Source organism: Magnolia sinica, chromosome 5 (genome assembly GCF_029962835.1).
Source record: "Magnolia sinica isolate HGM2019 chromosome 5, MsV1, whole genome shotgun sequence".
Classification (NCBI taxonomy): Eukaryota; Viridiplantae; Streptophyta; class Magnoliopsida; order Magnoliales; family Magnoliaceae; genus Magnolia; species Magnolia sinica.
Window position 1 is genome coordinate 21,625,546 of NC_080577.1, and position 26,836 is coordinate 21,652,381.

Here is a 26,836-nt window from a genome sequence, read left to right on the forward strand (position 1 = left end):
GCAAAATTAAATTAATTGACGAAAATCACGAATCCAGCTAACATCATCACAAATATCAAGATTCTAAGAGAAAAGCATTAGTTAAAGCCTAAATTGTCAAGCATCGTCCTACATTATCATTAAACATCAAAAACTAAGATCTAATGGATGTAGAGACATCCAAATAGCATAGGGTTAGGTCTATTGTAAAGGGGAAGTTCTAATATTATCTAGGGTTTACTAGATTTGAGTGTGGGTGAGGCTAGGGTTAGGGAAGTTTTAGGAAAAGGTGAAATTATGGTTAAATTGGGGAATTGGATGAAGGGATTAAAGGATTTAGCTATTATGAGCAATGTTCGAAATATCGGTATCACGTTACGTATCGCACCCTTGGGATACAGATACGTATCGGTTATCGCATGGGATATATTGGTTGTATCACGTAACTTATCGCTATCGTTGGAAACATGGGGAAACGTTGGAAATTGGTTGAATTTTTCAACAAATTTTCAGTGATCGTTAAAAAAGACATCAATACACACTTATAAATCAAAACATTACAAAAAACAAGTGCACATAATAGGTTTTCTTTGTATGGGGTCCTAATCTATACGTTATCTAACTAAATTGATGCAAGTATATTCAAAGTCTATTCATATAATTTATAAATGTAAGAAGGCGTGTAGAAATACAAGTAATACATTCGAAAGCAAAAGAAGAATCACTAGATTAGGTTATATACATGTTTGATTTTGCACAAGGGATGATGGAGTTTGGAAGGAAGGATCAAAGATACAATGGGAAAGGAAAAGTGAGTCGTACGAACTAGCTGTGAAGGTTGCAGATGTAGCCGTACGTTTCACGTGTGGGGTCTAGTCGGCTTGGGTTTGGTCCGTAACTATGGGGTTTTAATGGAGAGGCTAATCAAGAAGGAAGGAAGGTGTTTGGAAAGGTTTTGGACGGTTTGGGTGAAGAACAAAAGAGATTTCAACAAAATACCTCAAACGAATAAAGAAGATTCAAAGGTGGGTAATTGGAAGCCTCGTACTCCCATGATTAATGATAGGCATCGCACCAATTTTCATTCCAAATAGCATGAAACAAGTCTTCACATCACATGAAGAAGAAGAAACAAAGGAGTTTTTTAATTTTTTTTTAGAAATTCACCATTAGGGAGAGCTCCACACCGCCCACCCCCTTATATAGTCTCAAGAGCTTTTAGAAAATTACAAAATAGTACCTGCTTTATGTCTTTTAACCAAAATAACCCTAGTTTAAGAAAAAATATATAAAACCACTCATAAAGTATCTAAAAGCATATATCAAACATAAAATTAGATCCTAAAACATATATGTCCTATGACGAAAAATGATACACAATGAATGACCCGATCATGTAATCCATATGATCCAATAGTCTTATCGTCGCGTCCCTCAAATCCAACAGTCCAAATCACTCCCCAAAGCAACCCATGTGTATCTTCCCAATGTGGGGTCTGGAAAGGTTTTGGACAGTTTGGGTGAAGAACAGAAGAGATTTCAACAAAATACCTCAAACGAATAAAGAAGATTCAAAGGTGGGTAATTGGAAGCCTCGTACTCCCATGATTAAGGATAGGCATCGCACCGATTTTCATTCCAAATAGCATGAAACAAGTCTTCACATCGCATGAAGAAGAAGAAACAAAGGATTTTTTTAATTTTTTTTTTTAGAAATTCACCATTAGGGAGAGCTCCACACTGCCCCACCCCCTTATATAGTCTCAAGAGCTTTTAGAAAATTACAAAATAGTACCTGCTTTATGTCTTTTGACCAAAATAACCCTAGTTTAAGAAAAAATATATAAAACCACTCATAAAGTGTCTAAAAGCATAAATCAAACATAAAATTAGATCCTAAAACATATATGTCCTATGAAGAAAAACGATCCACGATGAACGGCCCGATCATGTAATCCATGTGATCCAATAGTCTTATCGTCGCGTCCCTCAAATCCAACGGTCCAAATCACTCCCTAAAGCAACCCATGTGTATCTTCCCAATGTGGGGTCTTACAGATGCTCGTACATACACTATAGGGTCTTCAACATGGATACTCGCCAAGCCATTAAGAGAATGGGGCCCGCCTCCTCCTCTGATATGTGCACAAAGGCGTACGTGTGTGATGTTCTCATCAACTCTCATCATTGAGAAGAGTTTGCCGGAGGCAAACTAAAACTCTTATAACACTCAAGGATGTCGAGATCCAAAGTTTGTAGCTATGCTTCTGCAATCCACATGCTATTTGAAACTGTCATGTTCTTCTACTTGATGAGGAATTTTTGAAATCTCCCATGGCGAGTGGAAACCGTTTGCACATCCGGTATATCTTCGACTTGTTGGCTTCGAGCAGACAATGAGGGTAAGGGTGGTAAAGGCTAGGATGATGGGTCAGGTAGAGGCCATAGGTTAGGGACTAGATCATGGTCTGTGATAGGGTCTGAAAATGGATCAGAAGGCAAAACAACAAAACCCTTGTATTGTACTAGATCTTCTACATTTAAAGTAGAGCTAATTCCTATGGTAGGTGGAAGGTCTACCACATACGCATTAGTACCCAATTTTTACAATATTTTGTATGTTTCTGTACTACACGCTTGCAATTTCTTAAAAGCTCCCTGTGAGAACCGTTCAAGCCTCATACGAACCATGGCATAATCTCCTACTTAGAATTCTTGAAATCTACAATGAGAAGCAGCAAGTGCTTTATATTTTTCATTACTTAAGTTAATCCGCTTCCTGATCTCATTATGCAACTCATGTATGTGACGTGCAAACTCATGTGCTAACTCTGATGGCCTATGGGACACAAACATATGTATGAGATCTATGGGTTTCCTAGGTTTGTAGCTACGCACAACCTCAAATGGACTTATGCCTATGGACCTATTAATGGAACTATTATACGCTAACTCGGTTATAGGCAAAATAGTATCCCAAGTTCTGACGAGATCTCCCACAAGGCATCTAAATAGATTTCCAAGACTCCTATTGATGATCTCAGTCTGACCGTCTATTTGAGGGTGATAGGCAGATGAAAATTGAATCCTTGTCCCCATCATGTGCCATAGTGTCTTTCAAAAATAGCTCAGAAAACGTACATCACGATCAAACACGATGGTCTTTGGTATACCATATAAACGCACTAGCTCCCCAAAGAAAAGTTTCGCCACATTGGACGCATCCGACATTTTCGAGTACGGAATAAAATGGGCCATTTTGGAAAAAATAATCCACCACAAATATGGAATTGTGTTTCTTGGTAGTCTTTGGTCAACCCAACACGAAATCCATAGTGATGTCCTACCACGGAATATGGGGCACCGACAAATACGTATGCAGTCGTGTATTTTTCTTTCTCTATTTCGCTAGTTGACAAGTCTACACTACCCAACTATCTTGGCTACATCTCGCTTGAGATTTGGCTAATAGAACCTATCCTCTACAAGGGCAATGGTCTTGTCCCTCCCCAAGTGACCAGCTACCCCTCTTGCATGAAGTTCCCAAACTAGGAAATCACGAAGGGAAGTACGGGGAACGCAGAGTCTGTCACCTTTAAATAGGAACTAATCGATGATGACAAACCCGTGACTGTCGCTCAACTGACCATCTCGTAATGAGGCGTACAACTCACTAAAGTCTGAGCATATAGGATACTCTTCTCTCAACCGCTCAAACCCAGTCACTTCTACACTAATTCTCTAGAGTAGCTCCACACGATGACTAAGGGCATCAACATGTTTGTTCTCTCGACCTTAACCCTATATTTGAGAATGAAAGAATATTCATGAAGAAATTGTACCCATTTAACATGCCTAGGGTTTCTTTTGGAAATTAAGGTAACGTAAGGCATCATGGTCAGAAAACAAGACAAATTCTTGCGGTAATAAATAATGACGCCAATGGCGTAAGGATTGAACAACCGCATAGAACTCTTTATCATAAGTAGAATACTGTTGCTTTGCCTTATTCGACTTCTCACTAAAATAAGCAATGGGGTGCCCTTCTTGACTAAGCACTCCACCTATACGTACCCTAGATGCATCAGATGCAACTCCAAAGACTTTAGAAAAGTTTGTAACGTGCATGATGGGAGCTTCGCTCATCTTGCCCCCCTTAAATGCTCTAGATGCATCTTTAGTCCATACGAACTCCCCTTTCTTTATGCAATCGGTGATAAGAGCCATGATGAAACTAAACCCTCTAATGAGCCGCCTATAAAAAGTTGTTAAGCTATGAAAGCTTCGCACCTTTTGAATATTGCGTGGTTCAGGCCACTCAACTATGGCCCTAACCTTGAATATTGCGCGGTTCAGGCCACTCAACTATGGCCTTGACCTTCTTGGGGTCCGCTCTCATGACCTCAGATGATACTATGAACTCTAATGCTCTTTGACATGAATGCGCACTCCTTAAAGTTGGCATAAAGCTTTTCAGTTCTAAGGACCCCGCAAACTTGCCTCAGATGGTGGAGATGTTGTTCCTTTGATGTGTTAAAATACACTTTGTAAAAAAATTAGCATTCTATGTTTATATATAATGATCCTTGATGGATGAAGTACAACAGTAGATAAATTACAATTGTGGACACATTCGCACTCTTATGTTTATAAATTTACATGTGTTAAAAAAACTAATGCCAAAAGGTAAGACAAACCAGCATTTCTGGAAAGCAAACCAGTAGAAATTACTACAGTAAACAAAGTTGGAGAAAGCCGTTCTTTCTTTCCTTTTTCTGTTTGATTTCTTTTTATGAGCAATTCAGTGAAATCAGGAAGTTACTGGATAAATTTTTACCGGAGAGCCACAATAGAAACTAGGCTTGGCAAAAGGAACCGTTGGCTTCTGAACCGGATGGCGGGGTACTTTGGAAGAGCGTATAAAGCGCTGAGTGGTATTGCAAAGGATAAAGTTTGGCAAGAAGTCATTCTGCATCTCTGTCCAAATCTGGAAACCAAAGCAATTGAGTAATCAGCAACCAGCCAGAAGATATTCAGTAAGGGCATAAATTTTTCATGTTTATAATCTAAATCCACAATTCATAGTTCATTTTCTCTATAAGATAAAAGCACCTCAATTTGTTGCTAGCTTAGAATAATATCTCAAACAGAGTTTGTGTGCACCGAAATCATTGGGTGAAACTAATGACCCTATTCAACATTGGTCATAAACTGCCATCCTCGTATCTTAAAGTTTACAATACAGGGGGAGCCTAAGAAGACAGCCAGCCATTTCTCTGATATTTATTTCTTAAAAAAGTAAGCTAATCATAGTTTAATTCACCCATTCAGACTTAAGAAAAGGTGACACAGTCACAACTCCCAAATGTGAAATATAACAAGGAAAAAAGAGTTAACACAAGCAAAATACATAAAATACCACCTAACTGGTGTTGATTTCAGGTCCAAACAGGCTCTACCAACAAGGTTCACACTAGGAAACCAAACTGAGATTTATTTTTTTATTTTTTATTTTCTAACAATATGCAAGAATTACCAAGATTTGTTTTCCTCTTTGGCAAGAGTTACATACTTATAAACCGAAAAATATGAACCTGGACCCTTTAAACAATGAACCTAGACCTTTTATTTCAAAGAACGAATCTAAACACAGTCTAGATACAACGAATCTAGACACAATCTAGATAAACCGAACCTTCGTCCCTCACTTGGATCAACCAATCTAGCCATCCAATCTCATATCATACTTTTTCAAACATTTTGGCTATTTTCAAAATGATCCAAGAACTTCTCCGCTAATGCCATCACTCGATCTATCTCGTGGTCAGTCTCCCCTTCTTGAGAAGCACTTGACCTCGAGTTTGCTTCATCATCCTCCTCTAACACTCCAACAGTCGGTTGTTCGCCCTTGTAAGGTGTAAGATCTTCTACGTAGAAAACATTGGAACTCTTCACGTGATTGGGCAACTTCACCTTGTATGCATTGTCATTGATCTTCTTTAGAATGTGACAAGGACCAATCTTCTTTGCTTTAAGCTTGTTATAAGCACCCACGATTTGCGACTTCCTTATACCTGGCATTGTTAGCTTGCAATAGTATTCACACTTCCTCATGCATTGCTCAAATGTTCCGAGCCATCTCCTCGGCATCCACGTTCACCTTTCCAGGCTTTTGGATTGGTACAAGGTCCAAAACATTAGTTGGATTGGCCACATACACAATCTCAAAAGAGCTCATTTGCGTGGACCTGTTGTGCAAGCTATTGTAAACAAATTCTGCATGAGGCAGCATGAGGTCCCACTATCTTAGATAACGATCCACCAAGCTACAAAGCAAATTGCCCAAGCTTCTATTGACAACTTCAGTCTGTCCTTCTGTACACGGGTGATAGGCAGTACTAAACCCCAGATCTATCCCCAATCTCCTCCCAACGTGCCACAAAAGTGGCCCACGAATATGATGTCTCTATCGGAAGTAATGGTCGTTGGCAGACCATGCAATCGAACCATCTCCCGAAAATAAAGGTTGGCCACATATGAAGCATCTGAAATCTTCTTACAAGGAAAGAAGTGTGCCATTTTAGAGAACCTGTCAACAACTACAAAAGCATTGTCCATACCTCATTGGGTTCGCGGAAGACCCAACACGAAATCCATGCTCACATCTTCCCACGGTGCCTTAGGAACAAAGAGTGGAGTATAAAGCCTAGTATTCTGAGTCTAACCTTTGGCCATCTAGCAAATATGACAATGTTCCACAAACCAAGTCACATCCTGACGCAATCTGGGCCAAAAATAATCTTGTTCCACCAAAGCCATTGTCTTGTCACGACCCAAGTGACCTAATAAAGCACTTGCATGCAGCTCCATAATGATCCGCTCACAGAGGGAGCAATTTGAGACATAGTTGTGCACCCCTGAATAGAAACCCATCCTGATAAGATATTCTCCAATTGTCCTTGTTGCACATCTGACCAAATCTGTCCAAGCAAAGTCTTCAACTAATGTGAGCACCACAGGTGAAACTTCCAACTGTAGTGCTCAAGACCCAAGGGTCAAAACTATTAGGGGTCGTTTGGCACCATGGATATGGGGGGTTTGAGGGGATTTCAAATCCCCTGGTATGTTTGGCACCATAAGTAACTGAGTGTTTCAAATCCCCTCATAGAGGGGGTTTGAAATCCAAGGTGAAAGCTTGGATTACAACGAAAATCCTTCCAAGAGTTGCATGTGTAACATGTGTGTCACTAGACTATTAATCTATTGGGCACATGGCCCACTGATGATATCCCAAAACAATTAGCTAATCAATTGCATCCCTATAATTACTTTAATACGATGATCTGCGTCCAAACATTGTCCATGTAAATCAACGGTTAAAAATCGTTGGTTAGTCACTCGGATGTGATCTTGTGCTTGAAGTCCATCCGAGACTTGGAATTTCGTCATTTTCAGGCAAAGTATATACGCTTATTGCAACCATTGTGTCAAACATTACATACGTACACTAATTAGAGATATTAAAGTTGATTTAGTAATTAAATTCAAACCCCTGTAAATATACTATGCATAACTACTTTTGGATTATAGGGGATTCTGAATCCAGGTTGCCAAACACAACAGGAGGATTTCAAATCTAGGGGGTTCCAAATCCACGCTCCCAAATAGGCCCTTAGTGAGCTTCAACAATAAGTGGCAGCCCACCAAGCCTCCATCTTCGTTTTTGACTTGATAGGGAAGACAGGTACTGCAACTGCAAACCACATCTCTAAGACATCTTGGATCATTGATTCAGGAGCATTTGATCACATGACGGATACGACCGATGGTTATACTTCCTACTCTCCCATCTCCAGTAATATTATATTGGTTAATGGCTCCCATTATACAGTTTTCGGAAAAGGAACCTTCTGCCTTTATCGCTTCTGTAGTCCATGTTCCCTGATTTCCATCTAATCTCCTTTCTATAAGCTCCTTAACCAAACAACTAAATTATTGTGTTACTTTTTTATCCATCTCATTGCGTTATCCAGGATCTGGTAACAAAAAAGACGATATGTGGTGGTCGTGAAGATCAAGATCTTTATTTTCTAAACCGAGAACAATCCTATTCTACTCATGTTTCTGCTTCTGTTATTAAGAATAAAAATTGACTATCCCTCTAGCACACTCGTCTAGGTCATTTACCTTTGCAATCTTTATGTCTTTTATTTCCTGAAAAGTTCAATAAAAGTGATAGCTTACAATGTGAAACTTGTCAATTATCCAAGCATTGTTAAGCCACTTTTCCCTTGAGTAACACAAGGACGCTTCATCCATTTCAACTTATTCACTCAGATGTATGAGGACCTACTCCACTAGTCACCATATTTGGTTTAAACAAATTTCTATCATTTATTGATGACTCCTTATGATATATATATATATATATATAGAGAGAGAGAGAGAGAGAGAGAGAGAGGCATGCTCACCTACGCATGTGCGCACCTTTGCACACGTGTCATGGGTGTTGAATACGAATGGTCCATAAGATGTGAAATCCCATGAAACCTTAGGGGGTGAATTTTCACCCTGATCTAAGATTCTGGTGGGCCATAGCAAAGAGAAATTCAAATCAAGGGAAGAAACTGTTTGCATTTTTCATGGCCCACCGAAGTTTTGGATCAAAGTAAAAATTCGTACTAGGGGGTTTCATGAGGTTCTGCTTCATGTGGACCGTTCAGATTTGCGAGACTCATCAGATATGATGAGTTCTCAAAAAAGTTTGTATGTAGTATGTACGAACTGGTTCGTAGGTGAGCGTTTCCGTGCGTGTGTGTGTGTGTGTGTGTATTATCTTCTCAAAACTCATAACGAAGTCCCATCAAATATAAAGGTATTTCATCAAATGGTTTCTACCCAATACAATACCAAAATTAAAACATTTCAATCTGACAATGCCACTGAATATTTACACCATGATTTACAAAAATATTTTGTAAATCATGGCATAGAATTTCAAACCTCATGCCCTTATACACCGCAACAAAATGGAGTGGTTGAACATAAAAATCAACACTTACTAGACGTCACCCATATACCACAAGCATATTGGAATGAAGTCATTCTTCTTGTAGAATACGTAATCAATCAGACTCCAACTGATGTGTTGAAGGGTAACTATCCATTACAGGTTTTGCAACCTCATGCATCTCTATTTACCCTTCCTCCAAAAGTGTTTGGGTGCAGTTGCTTTGTCCACATTCTTGGACAATCTCGTACAAAATTAGGACCACAATCAATAAAATGTGTATTCTTAGAGTACTCGAATTCTCATAAAGGACACAAGTGTTATTGTCTTGTCAATAGAAAAATGTACGTTTCTAAGAATGTGATGCAAGACGGATGGCCTAGCCTAGAATGATGCAATGATATCATCAACAGATTAACTAGAACAATTTCAAACACAAAATAATGTTAATCAATTACAAGCTTAATGAATTCAAGTATTTAACCATGCTCAGATTCAAGACCAAATCACAATCCGTTAGTTAGATCTTATAAAACATGATTAGATAGGACCTATGGAAAGTAGGATTTCCGTCTAACATAGGAATTGATCTAATTTTAAAGGGAATCTCTTGGTTTGTTCAGGTTTTGGTAGGTTAGGATTAATTTTAGGAACTAGGAAATTGGGTAATTGGATTAGGGTTTAGGACTAGGGAGGTTAGAATTTGGGAATTAGGGTTTTGAGATTTAGGGTTAGGGTTTATGAATAGGGTTTTGGGAAATCTAGGTTCTAGGGTTTTAGGCTTAGGGTTATGGCTTTTAGAGAGAAATGAGCAAGAATAAAAAAGGGAAATAGGGAGGAGATGGGTTGGCCGTACGGACGACCATACAGTCTTGTTCGTACAGTGGTACAGTTACGTGTGGAGGTCCGTACGGTGATACGGTGCAAGTAGGCCTCGGTTTAGATGGGTTTTGGAGGAGTTTGGGGATGGGTTTTAAGGAAAATAGAGTAGATAAGGATTGAGAGAGATTGACCAAAGTAGAGAGAGAGAGAGAGAGAGAGAGAGAAAGAGAGAGAGAAAAGAAAACTATAGATATTACATTAAAAGAAGAAAATAAAAGAGAGATAAGATGGAATCACTCCATGACTTCACACCACTCCAATCACGTAAGGTTTTGCTTTATCTCAAAGCAAAGAGAGAAAAACATTTATTTCATATGCTCAATAATAGCTAAGGTGTGGACATTCAAGCCTTATATAGTCTTAGGCAAGGCATTTTACAAAAAGACACTCTCAAACAAAAAGTTTCACAAAAAGACCCTTTACAAAATAAAATTTATTCGTAACTCCCTAAACTCAATAAAAATATCAGCTAAACCAAAAAATAACGAACATATAAACAACAAAATAAAATAAACTAAACTATTTCGCGGCCCACGATCAAGATGTCCAATGACGATGATCCAATGGTCGGAATGGTCCAATTAAGTAGCCCATATGCATCTTCCTAGTGTGGAGCTTTCAAAGATGGATAATCATGCATGTGGGGTCTTCAAAAGGCTAGGCACTCGAATGGGGCCCACAGGGCCCCATGTATACATCACCTAGCCATAAGGAAAGAGAGCTCTCCTCCTCTAGTATACTCTGATTGGTGCTCGGATGTCCTCATCAACTCCCCTTGGCTAAGAAGAGTTCGCTTCTGGTGAAATAAAGTCGCGGTAATGCTCGAGGAGATTCAGGTCTAACCTCTAAAGCTCTGCCTCTATGATCCACGTACAGTTTGACTCTGGCATGTTCTTCCACTTGATGAGATACTTTTGGAAATCTCCGTGTCTGGTGGAAACCACTTGCTCATCCAAAATATCTTCAATATTTTCTCTGTTATTGGGTATGGATGGTAGAGAAGGCAAAGGCTGAGAAGAAGGATCTGGCAAAGGCCATGGTTTGTGGGACAAGTCAAGAAAGCTATCTAGTTCGGAACAAGGGCTAGAGGGTGAAGCTATTGGGCCCTTAAAGGACACAAGATCTTCCACATTGAATGTAAAGCTAATACCCATATCATGCGGCAGTTCTATAACATACACATTAGAGCCCAATTTTCTCGATATCTTACAAGGACCGGCACTGCGGGCTTATAATTTCCTGACGGCCCCTTGCAAAAACCGTTTTGGCCTTATATGAACCATCACATGGTCACCTACTTGAAATTCTTTAAGCCTACGATGAGAGTCAACAAATATCTTGTACTTTCCGTTACTCATATTAATCCATTTTCTAATCTCATTACGCAAATCATGGATGTGTTGTGCAAATGCATCTGCAAACTCTGACGATCTATGGGAGACTGACAAGGGAATAAGATCTATAGGTTTCCTAGGCTTGTAACCATAGGAATAAGATCCATAGGTTGCCTCAATCATCTTGCCCTTAATCTCCTTGAACACCCTGTAGGCAACATTAGTCCATTTGGACTCCCCTTTCTAAATGCAGTCCATGATGGGAGCCATAATGGAACTAAAGCCTCGAATGAACCGTCTAGAGGAAATAGCTAACCCATGGAAGCTATGCACCTCACAAATGTTCTGCAGTTCAAGCCAACTTACTATGGCCTTAACTTTCTCAGGGTCTGTAGACATGAAACAACACTTCCTCAGGTTGGCATATAACTTCTCTGTCCTAACGACCCCACAAACTTGCCTAAAATGGTGGAGATGTTGTTCCTTGGAGGACCTATAAATGAGGATGTTGTCAAAATATACCACAAAGAACATACCCATAAAGGGCTTTAACACCTAGGTCATCACTCTCGTGAACGTACTCGGACCATTGGTCAAGCCAAAAGGCATGACTAACCACCCATATAGCCCATCCTTCATCTTGAAGGCCGTCTTCCATTCATCTCTTTAGCGAATACATATCTGATGATACCCGCTTTTAAGATCAATCTTGGAAAAAATCGTGGCACTGGCCATCACATCCAACATGTTGTCAAGACGCGGTACAGGAAACCGATTGTAACACCCCGAACTTTTCAATACCTGAGTATTGAAAGTTCTCGAGTGTTACCATGAAATTTAACTTAATATGTACATGTGTACGATACCAATCTAGCTATCCTAACCTTACATCTAATCTCCAACACGAATCTAACTGTTGGGAACGATTGTCGTCCATGGATCAAGTCATCCGACCATTGATTTTAAGGCAGGACCATCAAATACGTAAGTATCTTCACCTGTTCATCATAACCAACCGCTCAGTCAAATATGCACTGTTAGATAGAGACATCTAACCGTCCACTTTGATTTTGGACCACCCGATCATAGTAAACTAGCTACTTGATCTCTACATCCGCTCATACACATGTCAAGTTGAGATTCTGATCCGTCCATATGAATATGCTTAACCCACCATCAAAACTACAATTTGAGAGAGTTACACGTGAACAAGACACTTGAATCTAACGGTACACATGTTCTACCCCCTAATCACTCTGGAAACCTACTTTGTGCTCTTCCGTTTACGAAATTAGCCATAAAACTACCTAAATACATGGTTAGAATACTAACCATCAAGTGTTTCTATTATTAACATGTAATCTGACCGCCCATTAGAGTTGGATCCGCCAAATGGACCATCCAAACAATAAAACGAACTGTCCAGTACGAACATCGTAAGGAACACACTAACACTACCAGTTAACTTCTCCTTTAAATGCATAAAAATGACGTCCTAGGCCTCTGAACAATGTGGACCAATGAGAACCCATCCTAGTCATCCTTGGGAGATCGGGGCCCAAACTAGACCAATAGAAAGAGGATGTAAAATAAGGTATGCTCAACAAATTTTAGGATATTTGGATGGTACACCCCAATGCAACAGACATCAGAAGTCAGTTAGGAAACTAATGGCAAAGTTGTAAATAGCAGGTCAGTTTTTCCCACATTCTTAGGCAAGGAAATGGCCCAGCGGATGGTTTAGCCCGAATGGGATCCAATCAGCAACTCTCCTTATTTGCGAAGGACTCATCAGACCTTCCTCCCCACGTCAGGGGGCTGATTTTTCTAGATAAAGTGGGCCTTGGTAACCTTAGGGAGGAGATTTTGTCAGTCTAGCACAGCCCTAGCCCGTCCTTAGCTTTATTTTCTGTTTTCCCTACATGATAGGCTTCCCGAGTCTTTTTTCTTCGAGCAGCCCGAAAGTGGCTATGGTCTCCGTACATGGTTCCCTCTATATAAATATATTTTGATTTTTTATTTTTATTTTTAAAAAGTTGTAAATAGCAAGGGTCAAATGGACGGCAACGTACGTGGGATTGTTCAACAGTGAACACCATCCCGCTCATTGGTGAATCATGTGGCCCACCCTAAGATCGGATCTAATTCAGATTTAGGGCCATGGGACAGCACGGCGTGCTGAAGGCCGTGAAGGGAGTGGATCCCCTGGAAGATCATCACAAGTGGACCCCACCGGTCAGCAGAATTTGTATAAAAAATGGGAGTTCCGCCCTCTGTAACAGTGTACGACGAAAACGTTTGATGGAAGGGAGTTTCTAACGTAAACTTCACTCCACAATTCGATCGTGTGGCCCACCGAAGGATCGGATATACTTCATATTTTGGCTTGTGGCCTAACATTGCCCGACAAAATAGATGAACGGAGCGGATCCAGCGAAGGACTGCCAAAAGTGGGCCACAACAATTCCAATTAGAAGACCAAAACTGAACCTCTTTCGCAGCAACCGCAACTAGCGGGAAACCCGGACGCACCCCAAGCTTCTGCTGCGCAGGACAACCACACTATGAAACATGGCTCCAATTCGAACCGTCCACGCTTCAGGGAGGGGAATTCCAAACCTTCCCAAGCCGGCAGTAGGAAAGTGGCGTTCCGCCATTTTCCACGGGAACAAACCACAACACGCGGAAATCGTATCTGCTTAAAACAATCCGCAAGAAGCACCTAAGAACGTGATCACGACCTTTCTTCTATGGGCCTTTCCAAAACCGACCAACCTCTTGGAGAGGAGAAGGAAGCATCCTACCCGAAAACCAAAGCCAAGGACTTCCAAACAACGGGCGCTGGTCGATCCTACGCACACCGCCAGCATACCTCCTACGCAGGAAGCCTCTAGACGTATGGGAGGGCTTATAAAATCCCAGCCCTTCCACTAGACGTACACCTAAAGAAAGGAGGAGAGAAGAAAACAGAGAGAGAGAGAGAGAGAAACGAGTTCGGAAGAGAGAAAGAAGCAAGAGAGAGAGAGAGAGGAGAAGAAAAGAAGACCGGGCGTTGTGAATCAGCGCCCAGCCCCGCAGAACTTCACCAAGAACTCTTGGCCTGTCAAAACTATTCTGATCAGCCATCGACGACGAAGAAGAGGAAGGAGGAATCAGTCACGTGCAACAACTCACCAAGTTGCTGCCCCAGATATAGATCAGGTCTAGGTCCTCTTCTATTTTCCTTCCTTTTCTTTTCAAAAATCTATCTCTTTTCCAACAATGGAGGTGGAGAACATCACCATGTCGAACTGAGTCGACTCGGTGGAAGAATACACCTAAACCCTCTAAATAGGAATTTATCAAAGTATGTGTCAGCTTAAATAAAGTTTCCTGAGACTCACTAAGCCTAAATTAAATCTAACATCTACTATAACCAAATTCAAACCAGGTGAATTAGGATAAGGGTTGGTCTTGAAGTACGTCTCGAGCATTTAACCTTACGAGTGGACAATCAGACAACCTAAGGTGAGGGATTCCTTTAAGCTTACATTAATTTAAGTTTATATGATTTATCTTGCCTTTTATATGCTTTCATGTTATTATGATTCTCTCCCTTCAATTGTTTAATTTACCACCAACAATTATTTATCCATTGGGAATTATAATATGATGTTAATTACGAGTAATCTTTATTAATTTATGTGGGGCGATGGATACAAGCCTCGCTCTTGCCTTTACCAATTTTGTTGAGTTAGTCATTGCTACTCTCCTCTTTGTCGAGTTAGCCTTCAATTGTTTAATGTACCACCAACAATTATTTATCCATTGGGAATTATAATATGATGTTAATTACGAGTAATCTTTATTAATTTATGTCGAGCGATGGATACAAGCCTCGCTCTTGCCTTTACCAATTTTGTTGAGTTAGTCATTGCTACTCTCCTCTTTGTTGAGTTATCTCTTGCTACTCTCCTCTTTGTCGAGTTAGCCTTGTGCTATCTACCTTTATGGCTTGGGCATGTGTCTTGGAATTCCATAACTCCCATGATATAAATTATTTCTCTATCGATGCAAGCGATGTGTTAAAGGTATCACAACTAGTGATTCAAATATTTATCGTGGACGTAATGCGTTGCAGGTAGCGGCCCTCTTGATCGGCACGTAATTCCATAAGTTGGTTAGCATAGTGCACAATCGATGTAAGTAAATTGATATGCGTGTTACATCACTTTTCGAGATTAGATGTCACAAATAGTCACTCCATGAACATATCGAGTTACGTAAGTCCCACAACCGCGTTGTTGTGTCGCCTTAAGATGTTCGCATAAATCCACGTTAACGTTGGACACGCCGACGAATCTCTGTAGTTATGGATGCGGGGCGAGTCGGGCTTTCTATAAATCATATTCCATATTGTGATGATCACTGCGTATGATGAGCCACACACTTTGCTAGAAATGCATTCATATATATATCAGTTGTGCATGCTGATACCTCTCGTAGTGGTGGAGTACGTGACGTATCAGAACACTTACATTATTTTTATGAATCTCTCGAATCATTGTAAACTTTAAAGGATAACCATCACTATGAGTAGGGCGTTGACCCTCTCCAACCATACAGATGATGCAGGTAATGCACAAATCGAAGACTTGGAGGACCATCTCCCTATGGAAGATTATACTGAAAGAATAAGAAGATAGTTTTATGATTTAGATTTATATTTCCGCTGCAAACTCGATAATGTAATAAGCTCCCATTGAGAGGGCATTTGATAATTTGTTGAATTCTTTTACCCTAATGAAATGATAAATACAGTCAATTTTATTCTCGTAATTGGTTACATTCATGAATGTAACTGAAAGTGATCTAAATGAATATACATATATATGGTGCGATTTTTAAAGCATCCGATTCATTCAATTATTAACACCCGGCTTTCACGGGCACTAGTATAAACTCTGGCCGTGAAAATTCGAGATGTTACACCGATACTTGACTGTTATCTTGTTGATGACTTGACTGTCCACGCATATGCGCTAAGTGTCATCTTTCTTATGCATGAGGAGGGCTGGCACGGTACATGGATTCAAACTCTCCAAAACGAACCCTTTTCTAAGAGGCTCATCAACTTGCCACTTCGACTTTGCATGCTCCATGGAGTTCATTCAATAGTAAGGAAGGTTTGGTAGAGTGGACCCAGGGACAATCAATGGCATGTTGAATGTCCCACGTGGGTGTAAGCTCATCCGGTAGGTCCCAAGGGAAAACATCTCTAAACTCCTCCAACACTGGAATCACTTTAAGTGACAACTCTACACTAACCTTGGGTGTGACCTCTCTCTCCATGAGGACATAAACCATCGAATCAGCTTTAGTCTCCCTTTCAAATTCTTTGGCATTTTTTTATGCGGAGAGACTTAGGCTGGGACTTTCTCACATCTTTAGGATTACCATTCTTAACGTCCTCTTTCTTATCCGGGGTGCTCTTAGGCGGTAAGACTATTCAACTTTATCATCTTAACTTTATACATAAATGAACATGTATTCGAACAGCCGAATAGTGTCACATCACAGTCATATAGCCAAGGTCTGCTCAAAATAATGTGGCCTACATCCATAGGAAAAACATCACACCACAACGTGTCTTTGTAAGAAGCAAACTAAATGGGAATAAGACATCGTTGAGAAACTGGTATCGACGACGCATCCATCCATGAAACTCGATAGGACTAAGGGTGAGGAACGAGTTTCAAACCCTAATGATTTACAGTGCTAGCGGAAACCAAGTTGGTGAAAATACCACTATCAATTATCACCTTGCAATTTTTGTGAAAAAATGAATTCCTACGCCAATTATCTCTCTCTTTAACCTGGGCTAAGGTGCATCTAACAACTACAAGTGGCACGGTCTCAATTCCTTCAACTTCTTCATCACTAGCACCGATTTTAGTTTGATATTCTTCTTCTTCACAATCACCATAATCATTTGTATCTTCCTCAAACTCGCCTATTACGAGGGCCATACCTCGCTCTTTCGTAGGGCGCGGGTCACAAGCACATCCAGAAACAAGAAAGGTTCATTAACAGGTCCTCGATGTTACAACGCATCATGTATTCATCAAACTTGGAAATATAATCAGCCACAAGCATTGATCCTCGATGAAAGGATTGCCACTAATCCAAAAGCTTCTGACGGTAAGAGAGAAGAAGGTACAATTCCTTCAAGATCCCTTTCATCTCGGCCCACAATGAGACCAGGTCATCTCCAAACCTATCCATCTTACGCTGGACATTTGTCCAAAATAACTTGGCTTGGCTCACCAACTTCATCTTGTTAAACCTCACCTAACTGTGATCGGACATATCGTACCACTCAAAATAACGATCCATGTCTGCAAGCCAATCGAGGAATGCCTTGAGGTCCAAACGGCCATCATAATTCAGGGCCTTGATCTCCATGCTCTTCATTACCCGATCATTAGGATCATGGTGGTCTAGATACTCTCTATGAGGTGGCTGGGTATGCACCCCGCCACGACCAACACCTCAGCCATGGCCTCTTCCACATCCTCCAACTTCAAAGAGGGAAATAGGGAGGAGATGGGTTGGCCTTATGGACAGCCATATGATCTTGTCCGTACAAACGGTCGTACCGATCACATGTGGAGGTCCGTACAGTGGTACAGTGTAAGTAGGCCTAGGTTTAGATGGGTTTTGGAGAAGATTGGGAATGGGTTTTAGGGAAAACAAAGAAAATAAACGAGTAGTGAAAGATTGAGAGAGAGTGAGGAAAGTAGAGAGGGGGGAAAAAAAAGTATCTATATTACCTTAATAGAAGAAAATAAGAGATGGATTAGATGGAATCACTCAATGGCTTCACACCACTCCAATCACAGGAGGTTTTGCTTCATCTCAAAGCAAAGAGAAAGAAGAATTTTTATTTCATATGCTCAATTATGGCTAGGGTGTGGACGTCCAAGCCTTTATAGTCTCGGGAAAGAATTTTTACAAAAAGGTGCTCTCAAATAAAAAGTTTCAGATAAAGACTCTCAATAAAATAAAATTTGTTCCTAACCCCCAAAACTCGGCAAAAATATAAGCTAAACCAAAAAATAATAAATATATAAACAACTAAATAAACTAAACTATTTCATGGCCCACGATCAAGATATCCAATGACGATGATCCAACAGTCGGAATGGTCCAACTAAGTAGCCCACATGCATCTTCCCAGTGTGGGGCCTTCAAAGATGCATAATCATGCATGTGGGGTCTTCAACGGGCTAGGCACTCGAATTGGTCCCACGAGGCCCCATGTATGCATCACCTAGCCATAAGGAAATGAGAGCTCTCCTCCTCCTCTAGTATACTCTAACTGGTGCTCAGATGTCCTCATCAGGATATATTCTTTGAAAATGTGTCTTATATCAAATTGTGAGATAGTACACATCTCGCGCCCTTTCCTCCTCTCGTCATAAATGAGACTCTGATTGAAGATGAACCGGGCCCCACCCAAACCAAAGAACTCAAAGTCTACACTTGGTATAAGAAAACCCCAACTCTTCTCGAGCAACACCACTCTTCAATGATTGAACTAGAACTGGTGGATCTCCCAATTGCTCTCCGCAAAGGAACTCAGTCATGCACACATTATCCAATTAGTAACTATCTCCCTCTTATCAATCGTGCATTTCCTCTATTTCATTTGTCTCTATACCAACCAATGTTACAGATGACCTAGGTGACTCTAAATGGAAAGCAACTATGGAAGAAGAGATGGCTTCCTTTGAAAAACAACATACTTGGGAATTAGCATACTGGTCGGATGTAAATGGGTGTTTAGCATTAAATACAAAGGTTGATGGTTCAATAGACAAATACAAAGCACGACTTGTTACCAAGGGCTTCACTCAAAGGTATGGTGAAGATTACGATGAAATCTTTGCCTCGATAGCAAATTTAAACCTTGTATCCTATTATCTATGGTCGTAAATCGTACTTGGCCTATAGTTGGATATCAAAAATGCATTTCTTAGTACTGATCTTCATGGATATATATATATATATGGCCCTTCCTCCAAATTTTCAACCAAGGGGGAGACTAGCAAAGTTTGTCGTCTTCAAAAAGATCTGTACAACCTCAAGCAGTCTCCTCAGGCCTGGTTTGAAAAAGTTGGCAATATGATTTCCAATATTTGGACTTAAAAGAAGCACATTTGATCACTCTATGTTTGTAAAACACGAGAGTGGCAACCAAGGTGTCCCGTATCAGTATTGGTTGGTGTAACGGTGCCCTCCGATACCGATACGGATACGGGGGTGTAACGACAATACGGGGGCGTAATGGCCCGTAACGATGCAAAATTTTAAAAAAAAAATTCCCAAAAGAATATGAATTAAATCTGGAATATTCTAAGCATTCCAACTATACATTCATTTATAAATTGGAACATGTTTATGGTGGTGTAACGGTCCACTCTTTGGTGAGAAGTTGTATCGGACTGTCTGATGAATTTATGAACCAGATAACTTGAATTTGACTACAAAATTCATGTATTTAATTTTATAAATATCTAATTATATACTTAACAATTCGATATCATTTCTCCCAATAGCTCTTTAAAAAAATGAAATTAAATTCAAGCAGATGGCTTTGACAATTTGGGCCTAACTTGGAGGACCAATCCATGCCCCAAATCAGCCTAAAATTCATGCAATTTATTAGCATTATCCCACTTATGAATTGGTGGACATTTATTGGATAGTGAATCATGAAAAAAAAAATCAAAAGGCACTATTTTAAAAAATAAGCGTCCACAAATTAACAATTAAAACTATTCAAACAATTTGATTTTGGCATTGTGAGTTAGCAATTACAGTCCATAATTTAATTGGTAAATTTTAAGTTAATACATGTCTCGTGTACAATTTTTTAAGGGCCCAAATTAGGTGAGACCCGAATTGTGAAGTGTAGCACACGTGTCAAAGTTTTTTGGGCCCCACCTGTGATGAATGTGTTATATCCACACCGTCCATCCATTTTGCCAAATAATTTTAGGGCATGAGCCCAAAAATGAGGCAGATCCAAAGCTCAGGTGGACTGCACCATAAGAAAAAACAATAATTAAACGTCCACCATTAAAAATTTATTGGGGGCTACAAAAGTTTTAAATCAAGCTGACATGTGTGTTTTCCCTTCATCCACGTCAATGTGACCCAAGTAATAGGTTAGATGAAAAATAAACATTACAATGGACCCTAAGAAATTTTTAATGGTGAGCATTCTATAACCACTGTTTCCTATAGTGTGGTCCACCTGAGATTTGGATCTTACTAATTTTTTGGATCGTGACCTAAAATGATATGGCAAAATGGATGGACGACATGGATAAAATATATAAATTATGGTGGGGCCACGGGGAACGTGTACCAAAGCGTGCTGTGTAACTCCAGAGAGTCCGATTTCTTTAGAAGCCTGGTGTACCTATGTGTATTGACGTCAGTAAGTCCTGTGGGTCTGATCATGAGGTATGTGTTATATCTAAACCGTCCATTCATTTGACGAGATCGTTTTAAGGTTTGACACGAAAAATAATACAGATCTAATTATCAAGTGGGCCACACTGCAAAAAGCAGTGGGGGATTGAACGTTTACCATTGAAACCCTTTTTGGGATCACAGAACTTTTGGATCAATATGAAATTTGTTTTTCCTCTTCATTCAGGTCTTTTTGACCTTATGAACAGATTGGATGGAAAATAAACGTTATGGTGGGCCTACGAATTGTTTAATGGTGAAAATCATCATCTCCGCTGCTATTTTTGGTGTGGTCCAAACGTTTGGATACGATTCATTTTTTGCGTAATGCTCTAAAATGATATTTAAAAATAGATGAACTGTGTAGATATAATAAATACATCACTGTGGAGCCCATGTAACTTTGATCTCCTTTGAACCGTTCGTACAACTCGGAGCTCGAGGAGTGTCAGCGCTCGTCTTAGCATGCCATGTACCTACAGCAGCTATACTGGTGTGTGGTACACTAGTCAATCCGCTTCCGATTTCAAAAGAAAAAGACGGGAGAGAGGGAAACCGAAAAGAAAAGGAGGGAAAGAAGAGAGAGAGAGAGAGAGAGAGAGAGAGAGAGAGAGAGAGGAGGAGGAGGAGGCCCGGGCCGCAGCCGCAGCCGCAGTCGCAGCAGGGCGAGAAGAAGAAGAAGAGGAAGAAGAAGAAGGAGAAGAAGAAGAACAACAAAGAAAAAAATAGGTATGCTTCTTTTTTTTTTCTATTTTTCACCCCTATTTTCTAGGCCCGTAACAGCCGTTACGGGACCGTAACGGCCGTTATGGCCCGTAACAGCCATTACGATCACAAAATCGGGGGGTGCCCATTTCGACCCCATATCGCGTAACGGTGTCGGCCGTTACCATTACGTATCGGCCGATACGGCCGTATCGTAACGGATACGGGACACCTTGGTGGCAACACGACAATTCTTGTCATATATGTTGATGATATTATTGTAACTGGCTCGAGCATCACTGAGGTAGACAATGTTAAGAAACTTTTGTCCTTGTCATTCAAGATGAAAGATTTAGAGATGTTGAAGTACCTTCTCTGGAATTGAAGTGGCTCGCTCAAAATGTGGAATCTTCTTATCCTAATGCAATTATGTGCTTGATTTGCTGGCAGAAGCAAGTTTCCTTGGTGCTCACTCCGTTGACATACCTATTGCGGTAAACCATAAGTTGCATGAGAGACAAAAAGATGAAGAAAAAAGCACATATTGTCAACTAGTTGGTCGTCTGATTTATCTCAACTTTACTCGACCAGACATCTCAAATGTTTTTGGAATTCTAAGCCAGTTTATGCAACGACCTTGTCGGCACCGTCTTCAAGAAGTTTATTGAATCCTTCATCACTTAAAAGTTGCACCAGGTCGTGGTCTTCTCTACTCAAATCATGGTCATTTGAATATCAATGGATTTCGCAATGTTGATTGGGTTGGCTCCTCGACTAATCGACACTCCACTAAAGGGCATTGCACATTCTAGGAGGAAACCTAGTTACTTGGAAAAGTAAGAAGCAATTTGTGGTTGCCCACTCCTCTTTCGAGGTCAAATACTGTGCAATGGCCCATGCGGCTTGTCAACTACTGTGGGTGAGAGCTATTCTTCAAGATATGGGGTTCACAACGCTATCCTCAATTCCAATACATTGCAATAATCAAGCAGCCATCCGTATTGCATCCAACCCGGTCTTCCACAAATGCACAAAGCATATTGAAGTCAACTGTCACTTCATTTGGGAAAAATTAGTCACCAAGCTTCTACATGCGCCATTTGTTCATTCAGAATATTAGTTAGCAGACGTCTTCAGAAAAACCACATCCACAGTGCGCCTTAAGACCATCAGTATCAAGCTCGGCATGAATGATATTCATGCGCCAGCTTGAGGGGAAGTGTTGGTGCCTACAAAAATTTATATACAACGATGGTGTACACAGATCCCTGCGCACCTGCAATGTACTATATTAGAAGATTAGGATTAGGTTTCCTAATATTGTTTAGTTTCTATCTTATTTAGTTTCCAAATTGTAGTCTAACTGTAAATAGGGTGATATTAAGCTTATAAATAAAGGATTAAGGGAGAAGGGGGGAGACGTACAATACCCTTCACTCGTCTTCTTCTCTCTTTTGCATTTATCTTTTCAAATCAACAAATTTCATATCACTAACCTTAGCTTGCCACGTGGTGCTAAGGCTATCAACAAGCTCGTTTAGACTAGGCCAAGGTCAATTCAAGCATGGCCCACATAGGACTTAAGCCCAAGCCCATGAGGGGCCGAAATGGATAGGCCAGACCTACCCTTGTAAGCTAATAACCGGCCTAGACCAAGCCCGAACCTATGTACCACCTCTAGAATTGGAATAGTCGTCTACGAAAACGTTAATTGCTATTAATAGTCCTCTAGGAGAATGTTAATTGCTATTAGAATTGGAATTTAAATAGTCATCTAGAAGAATGTTAATCGTTATAAGTTGCTTAATCTAGATTCCATTAAATATTTCAAAAAATACATTCAAAAACATATGGAAAAAAACAAAAAAAAAAAAAAAAGTGGAAATAAATGGGTCAAGCTAGACTTGGGTCAGGCCGACAGGCCTTTATACACAGCTCAAGCCTGACCCAATTAAGAAATGGGCTTCACTTTTAGGCTGGGCTTGGCCCTCGGCCCACATATATGATATACCAACCCGAAGCGGGCCAAGCCCGGGAGCCCGACGAGCTAGCCCGGCCCATTGACAACCCTACGTGGTGTTAGTACAAGATAGATAGAATTTGGGATCCACTGATTCAGAAATTTAATAGATGTTCCGCATCTTCGAAGTAAAACTAATTATCTTTGAGGAGTGAATGCTAATTAATGTTTCCCTTTCCAATCTTCTAGTCTGTTATTTATCATCCTTCATGATACCAACAATTGTGGCAAAGAGACTTCAAAATAACTACAGAAATTTCATCCGGTAAAGGAGAGGAGTGACATTGATATCATTTAGAAGATTGGAAAATGGAGCAGAAGTCAAGAAGTGGTGGGTACAAAATAGGAATTTTGGGGAGAGACTTTTAAATGATGGTCGAGATTTGGCTGTGAGAAAAATATGCTTCAAGGACAAGTAATATGTGAGAAATATGTAGAAAAGGAAATTCGCTCGGAACCAAGGTGGTGGGAGGAGAGGCTTTGAGAATTTTGTTGGAAGAATAATTGTAAGATGGGGGATGTTAAAAAGATGGGAAGAATCTTCAAGAATGCTAGTTCCAAAGTGGGTAAAGGTTATATGGTAAGGTTTTGGTAAGACCATCGGGCAGGGAAACCAGACTTAGCAATGTAACTCCCAAGGCCCTGGTTTATGATTAAGGGCCAGTACGCTAGTTCCTTTTGCTTTTTCTGTTTTTGAAGATTTGAATGACGAGGTTACAAAGTGGAAAGCCTTTTGGGGCTCCTAGAGAAGATGCTCATAAATTTAGAAGCAGTAGCTAGAAATGGAAGTGGTCTCCAAGCAAGACGCTTTCTACAAGCTCCCCTTCTCTCCCTGCACTTTCAACATCACAACCGACTCCCCAACATTTGTTTCATGTGTAGATTATGTAAATCTACCAAGAATTGATCATCATCATCCTAGCATTCTCCCAACAATTTAGGGTTGGCTTTTAAATAGTAGACCGGCGATAAGCTATATAATTGGCTACCCACCAAACAACAACCTTCCTCTTTTACTAGGGATCTTGGAATTGGCCATGGAAAAGGCTCACATAGACACCACCGATGCCAACAAACTACCACTTGACTTCCAACTAACTTTTACATGCACACCCCAAAGGCCAAGCAAGGAAACAAAAGTTGACGAGGGGAAGTTGCTAGGCAACTACTCAACAAGTAGCACCCAAAGACATGAAAGGTCATGCTCTAGTAGTTGGCTGCACAAAATAGTAGGGAACCCACCGATACATGATTATTGTAGAGAATGTGTATGCATGTCATACTATTGTACTCCCTTTGGGCACCTTAATTTTGTTTAGGGTAAGTTATTATAAATAACAAGTTTAGAATGATGAGCATGGTATTAAAAAACACTTACGTAATGGTAACAATGAGATCCATTACACTTATGTAATGGGCTCATACACGCACGAGCCAATACAGACCTATAACGGTCCAATACCGGGACTTTACAATTTCTCCTATAAAAATAATAAAATAAAAAATTTGACCGTTACAAAGCTATAAAATAGCCACTCCGGGGGCTAATGGCCTAACGGCTGCAAGGCTGGTCATGGTTATTAAATACCTTGTGGTGAGATGCAACTCTCTCTTCATTTCTTTTCTTCTCCTCTTTTCATAATGCTATAAATTTGAACATGGTATCAGAGGCAACACCGCATCCAACATTTGAGTCCCGGAGGAGGCAAATTGTGGAAAGTACAACCTACACCAAAGATAGAGAGAGAGAGAGAGAGAGCCTCCATAAGGTGGAAAAGGCTTCCTATAAATTGCCCAAAGTAAGAGTGGGCTGCCACAGACCTTAGCTTCAAAGGGGGCAACTTGTGGAAAGGGCAACCTCAACGAGAGAGCCTACATAAGGTGGAAAGGGCTACCTAGAATTAGCCAAAGTGAGTTCTACCACAGAGTGGACCGCCACAAACGTCGGCTACAAAGTAAAGTGGTGTTACAACCCCTAATGGTTTAAGGGCTTTCTTGATGTGTTCTGTAAGTCCTGGGGCTCTTAGCATAATGGTTAGGTTCTTAGCATTTAGTATTGAAGTGTATGTTGTCAACTTATGGTTACATTGGCTTTTGGCGTCCTGATGTTACATGTTCTGTCAGTGCCACTAACCAGCTCATGCATGCTCTGTGCTCCACTGTCTTAACGTCATTTATCAATCTTTTTGTTACTCGAAGCCTACTCTACGATAAGGCCTACTGTATTCCAGTTTTGGCAATCTCAATATAAGTGGTTACCGTGATGTTGGGTGGGTGGGTTCATCAAATGATCAGAGATCTACAGGTGGCTATTTTACCATTGTGGGAGGTAATCACATCACTCAGAAAAACAAGAAATAATGGTTGTTGGTTACCCATCTATTGAAGAATATCGTTTCATGGCCCTTGCCACAGGTGAAATTGTTTGGCTTTGATCTCTACTTTCATAAATAGGATTCAGCCAAGCTTTTCAATAATGATAACAATCGATGTAACGATTGGCCGTTAAATTGTTACGCTACAAGCTGTAACGCCCGTTACGGTCCCGCAATTGTCAATTTCTTTAACCAAAAAAAAAAAACTAGAAACTATATTGGAAATTTTGTAAACAAATAAGACGATTCCAAATATGTAGCCTTTTCTATTTTTTAATATGTTTATGATGGTGTAACAGGCTATTCTTTAGTAAGAATGTTGTCTCGGGCTACTTGATGATTTTATTAACCGGAGAGACTTAGACTAAATTCAAATTTCCTATACTTAATTTCTAAATATCAATGATTCCATATAAATAAGATTATATGAGCATAAATCTAATGATGAGGCAATTATAAATATTTATATTTATATATCCATTTTATACATCGTTTTTTCGACAAAATGGGGAGGGCCCACCTATCGTAAGACAGAAAAAATAAAGACAAAAAACGCAGCATGGTGGAAGCTAGGCCTCCCTCAAGTTGCCTAGGCCCACTCTATCCAGTAACAACAGGCCTCTAATGAGCATGGGGAGATCACCCAACGAGTGGAAGAGCTTGTCCCGTTGACCATCACTCCCCAAGCTGGCGAGGGCGTCCGCCACAGCGTTAGACATCCAATGGGTGTACGCGATGCGAATATCCATATTGCTCATGACAGCTCGAATCCTTGTCTTCCAGTACGACATGGGCCACACGCACAAATCATGATTAAGATATTGCTCATCATTTTATACATCATTTAAATACATACATAAACATGCATACATACATATATATATTACACCATTTCCCTGAAGAAACTTGAGAAATTTTAAATTTTAAATTCTGATAAATAATACAAACTGATTTAGTACCACTTGAACGCCCCCAAAATGGCCCGAAATTCATCAAAGGAACTCATCCC

General features: G+C 40.2%; 1 protein-coding gene across 1 annotated transcript in view; it reads right to left on the minus strand.

Moving 5' to 3' along the window:
• Positions 1 to 26,836, minus strand: part of LOC131245721 (protein PIR) — a 154,153-nt gene that overhangs the window by 30,835 nt on the left and 96,482 nt on the right. Inside the window, exon 25 of the mRNA XM_058245368.1 lies at positions 4,817 to 4,966. Coding sequence (XP_058101351.1) covers positions 4,817 to 4,966 — 150 coding nt within the window. The remainder of the gene's footprint in view (positions 1 to 4,816; positions 4,967 to 26,836) is intronic.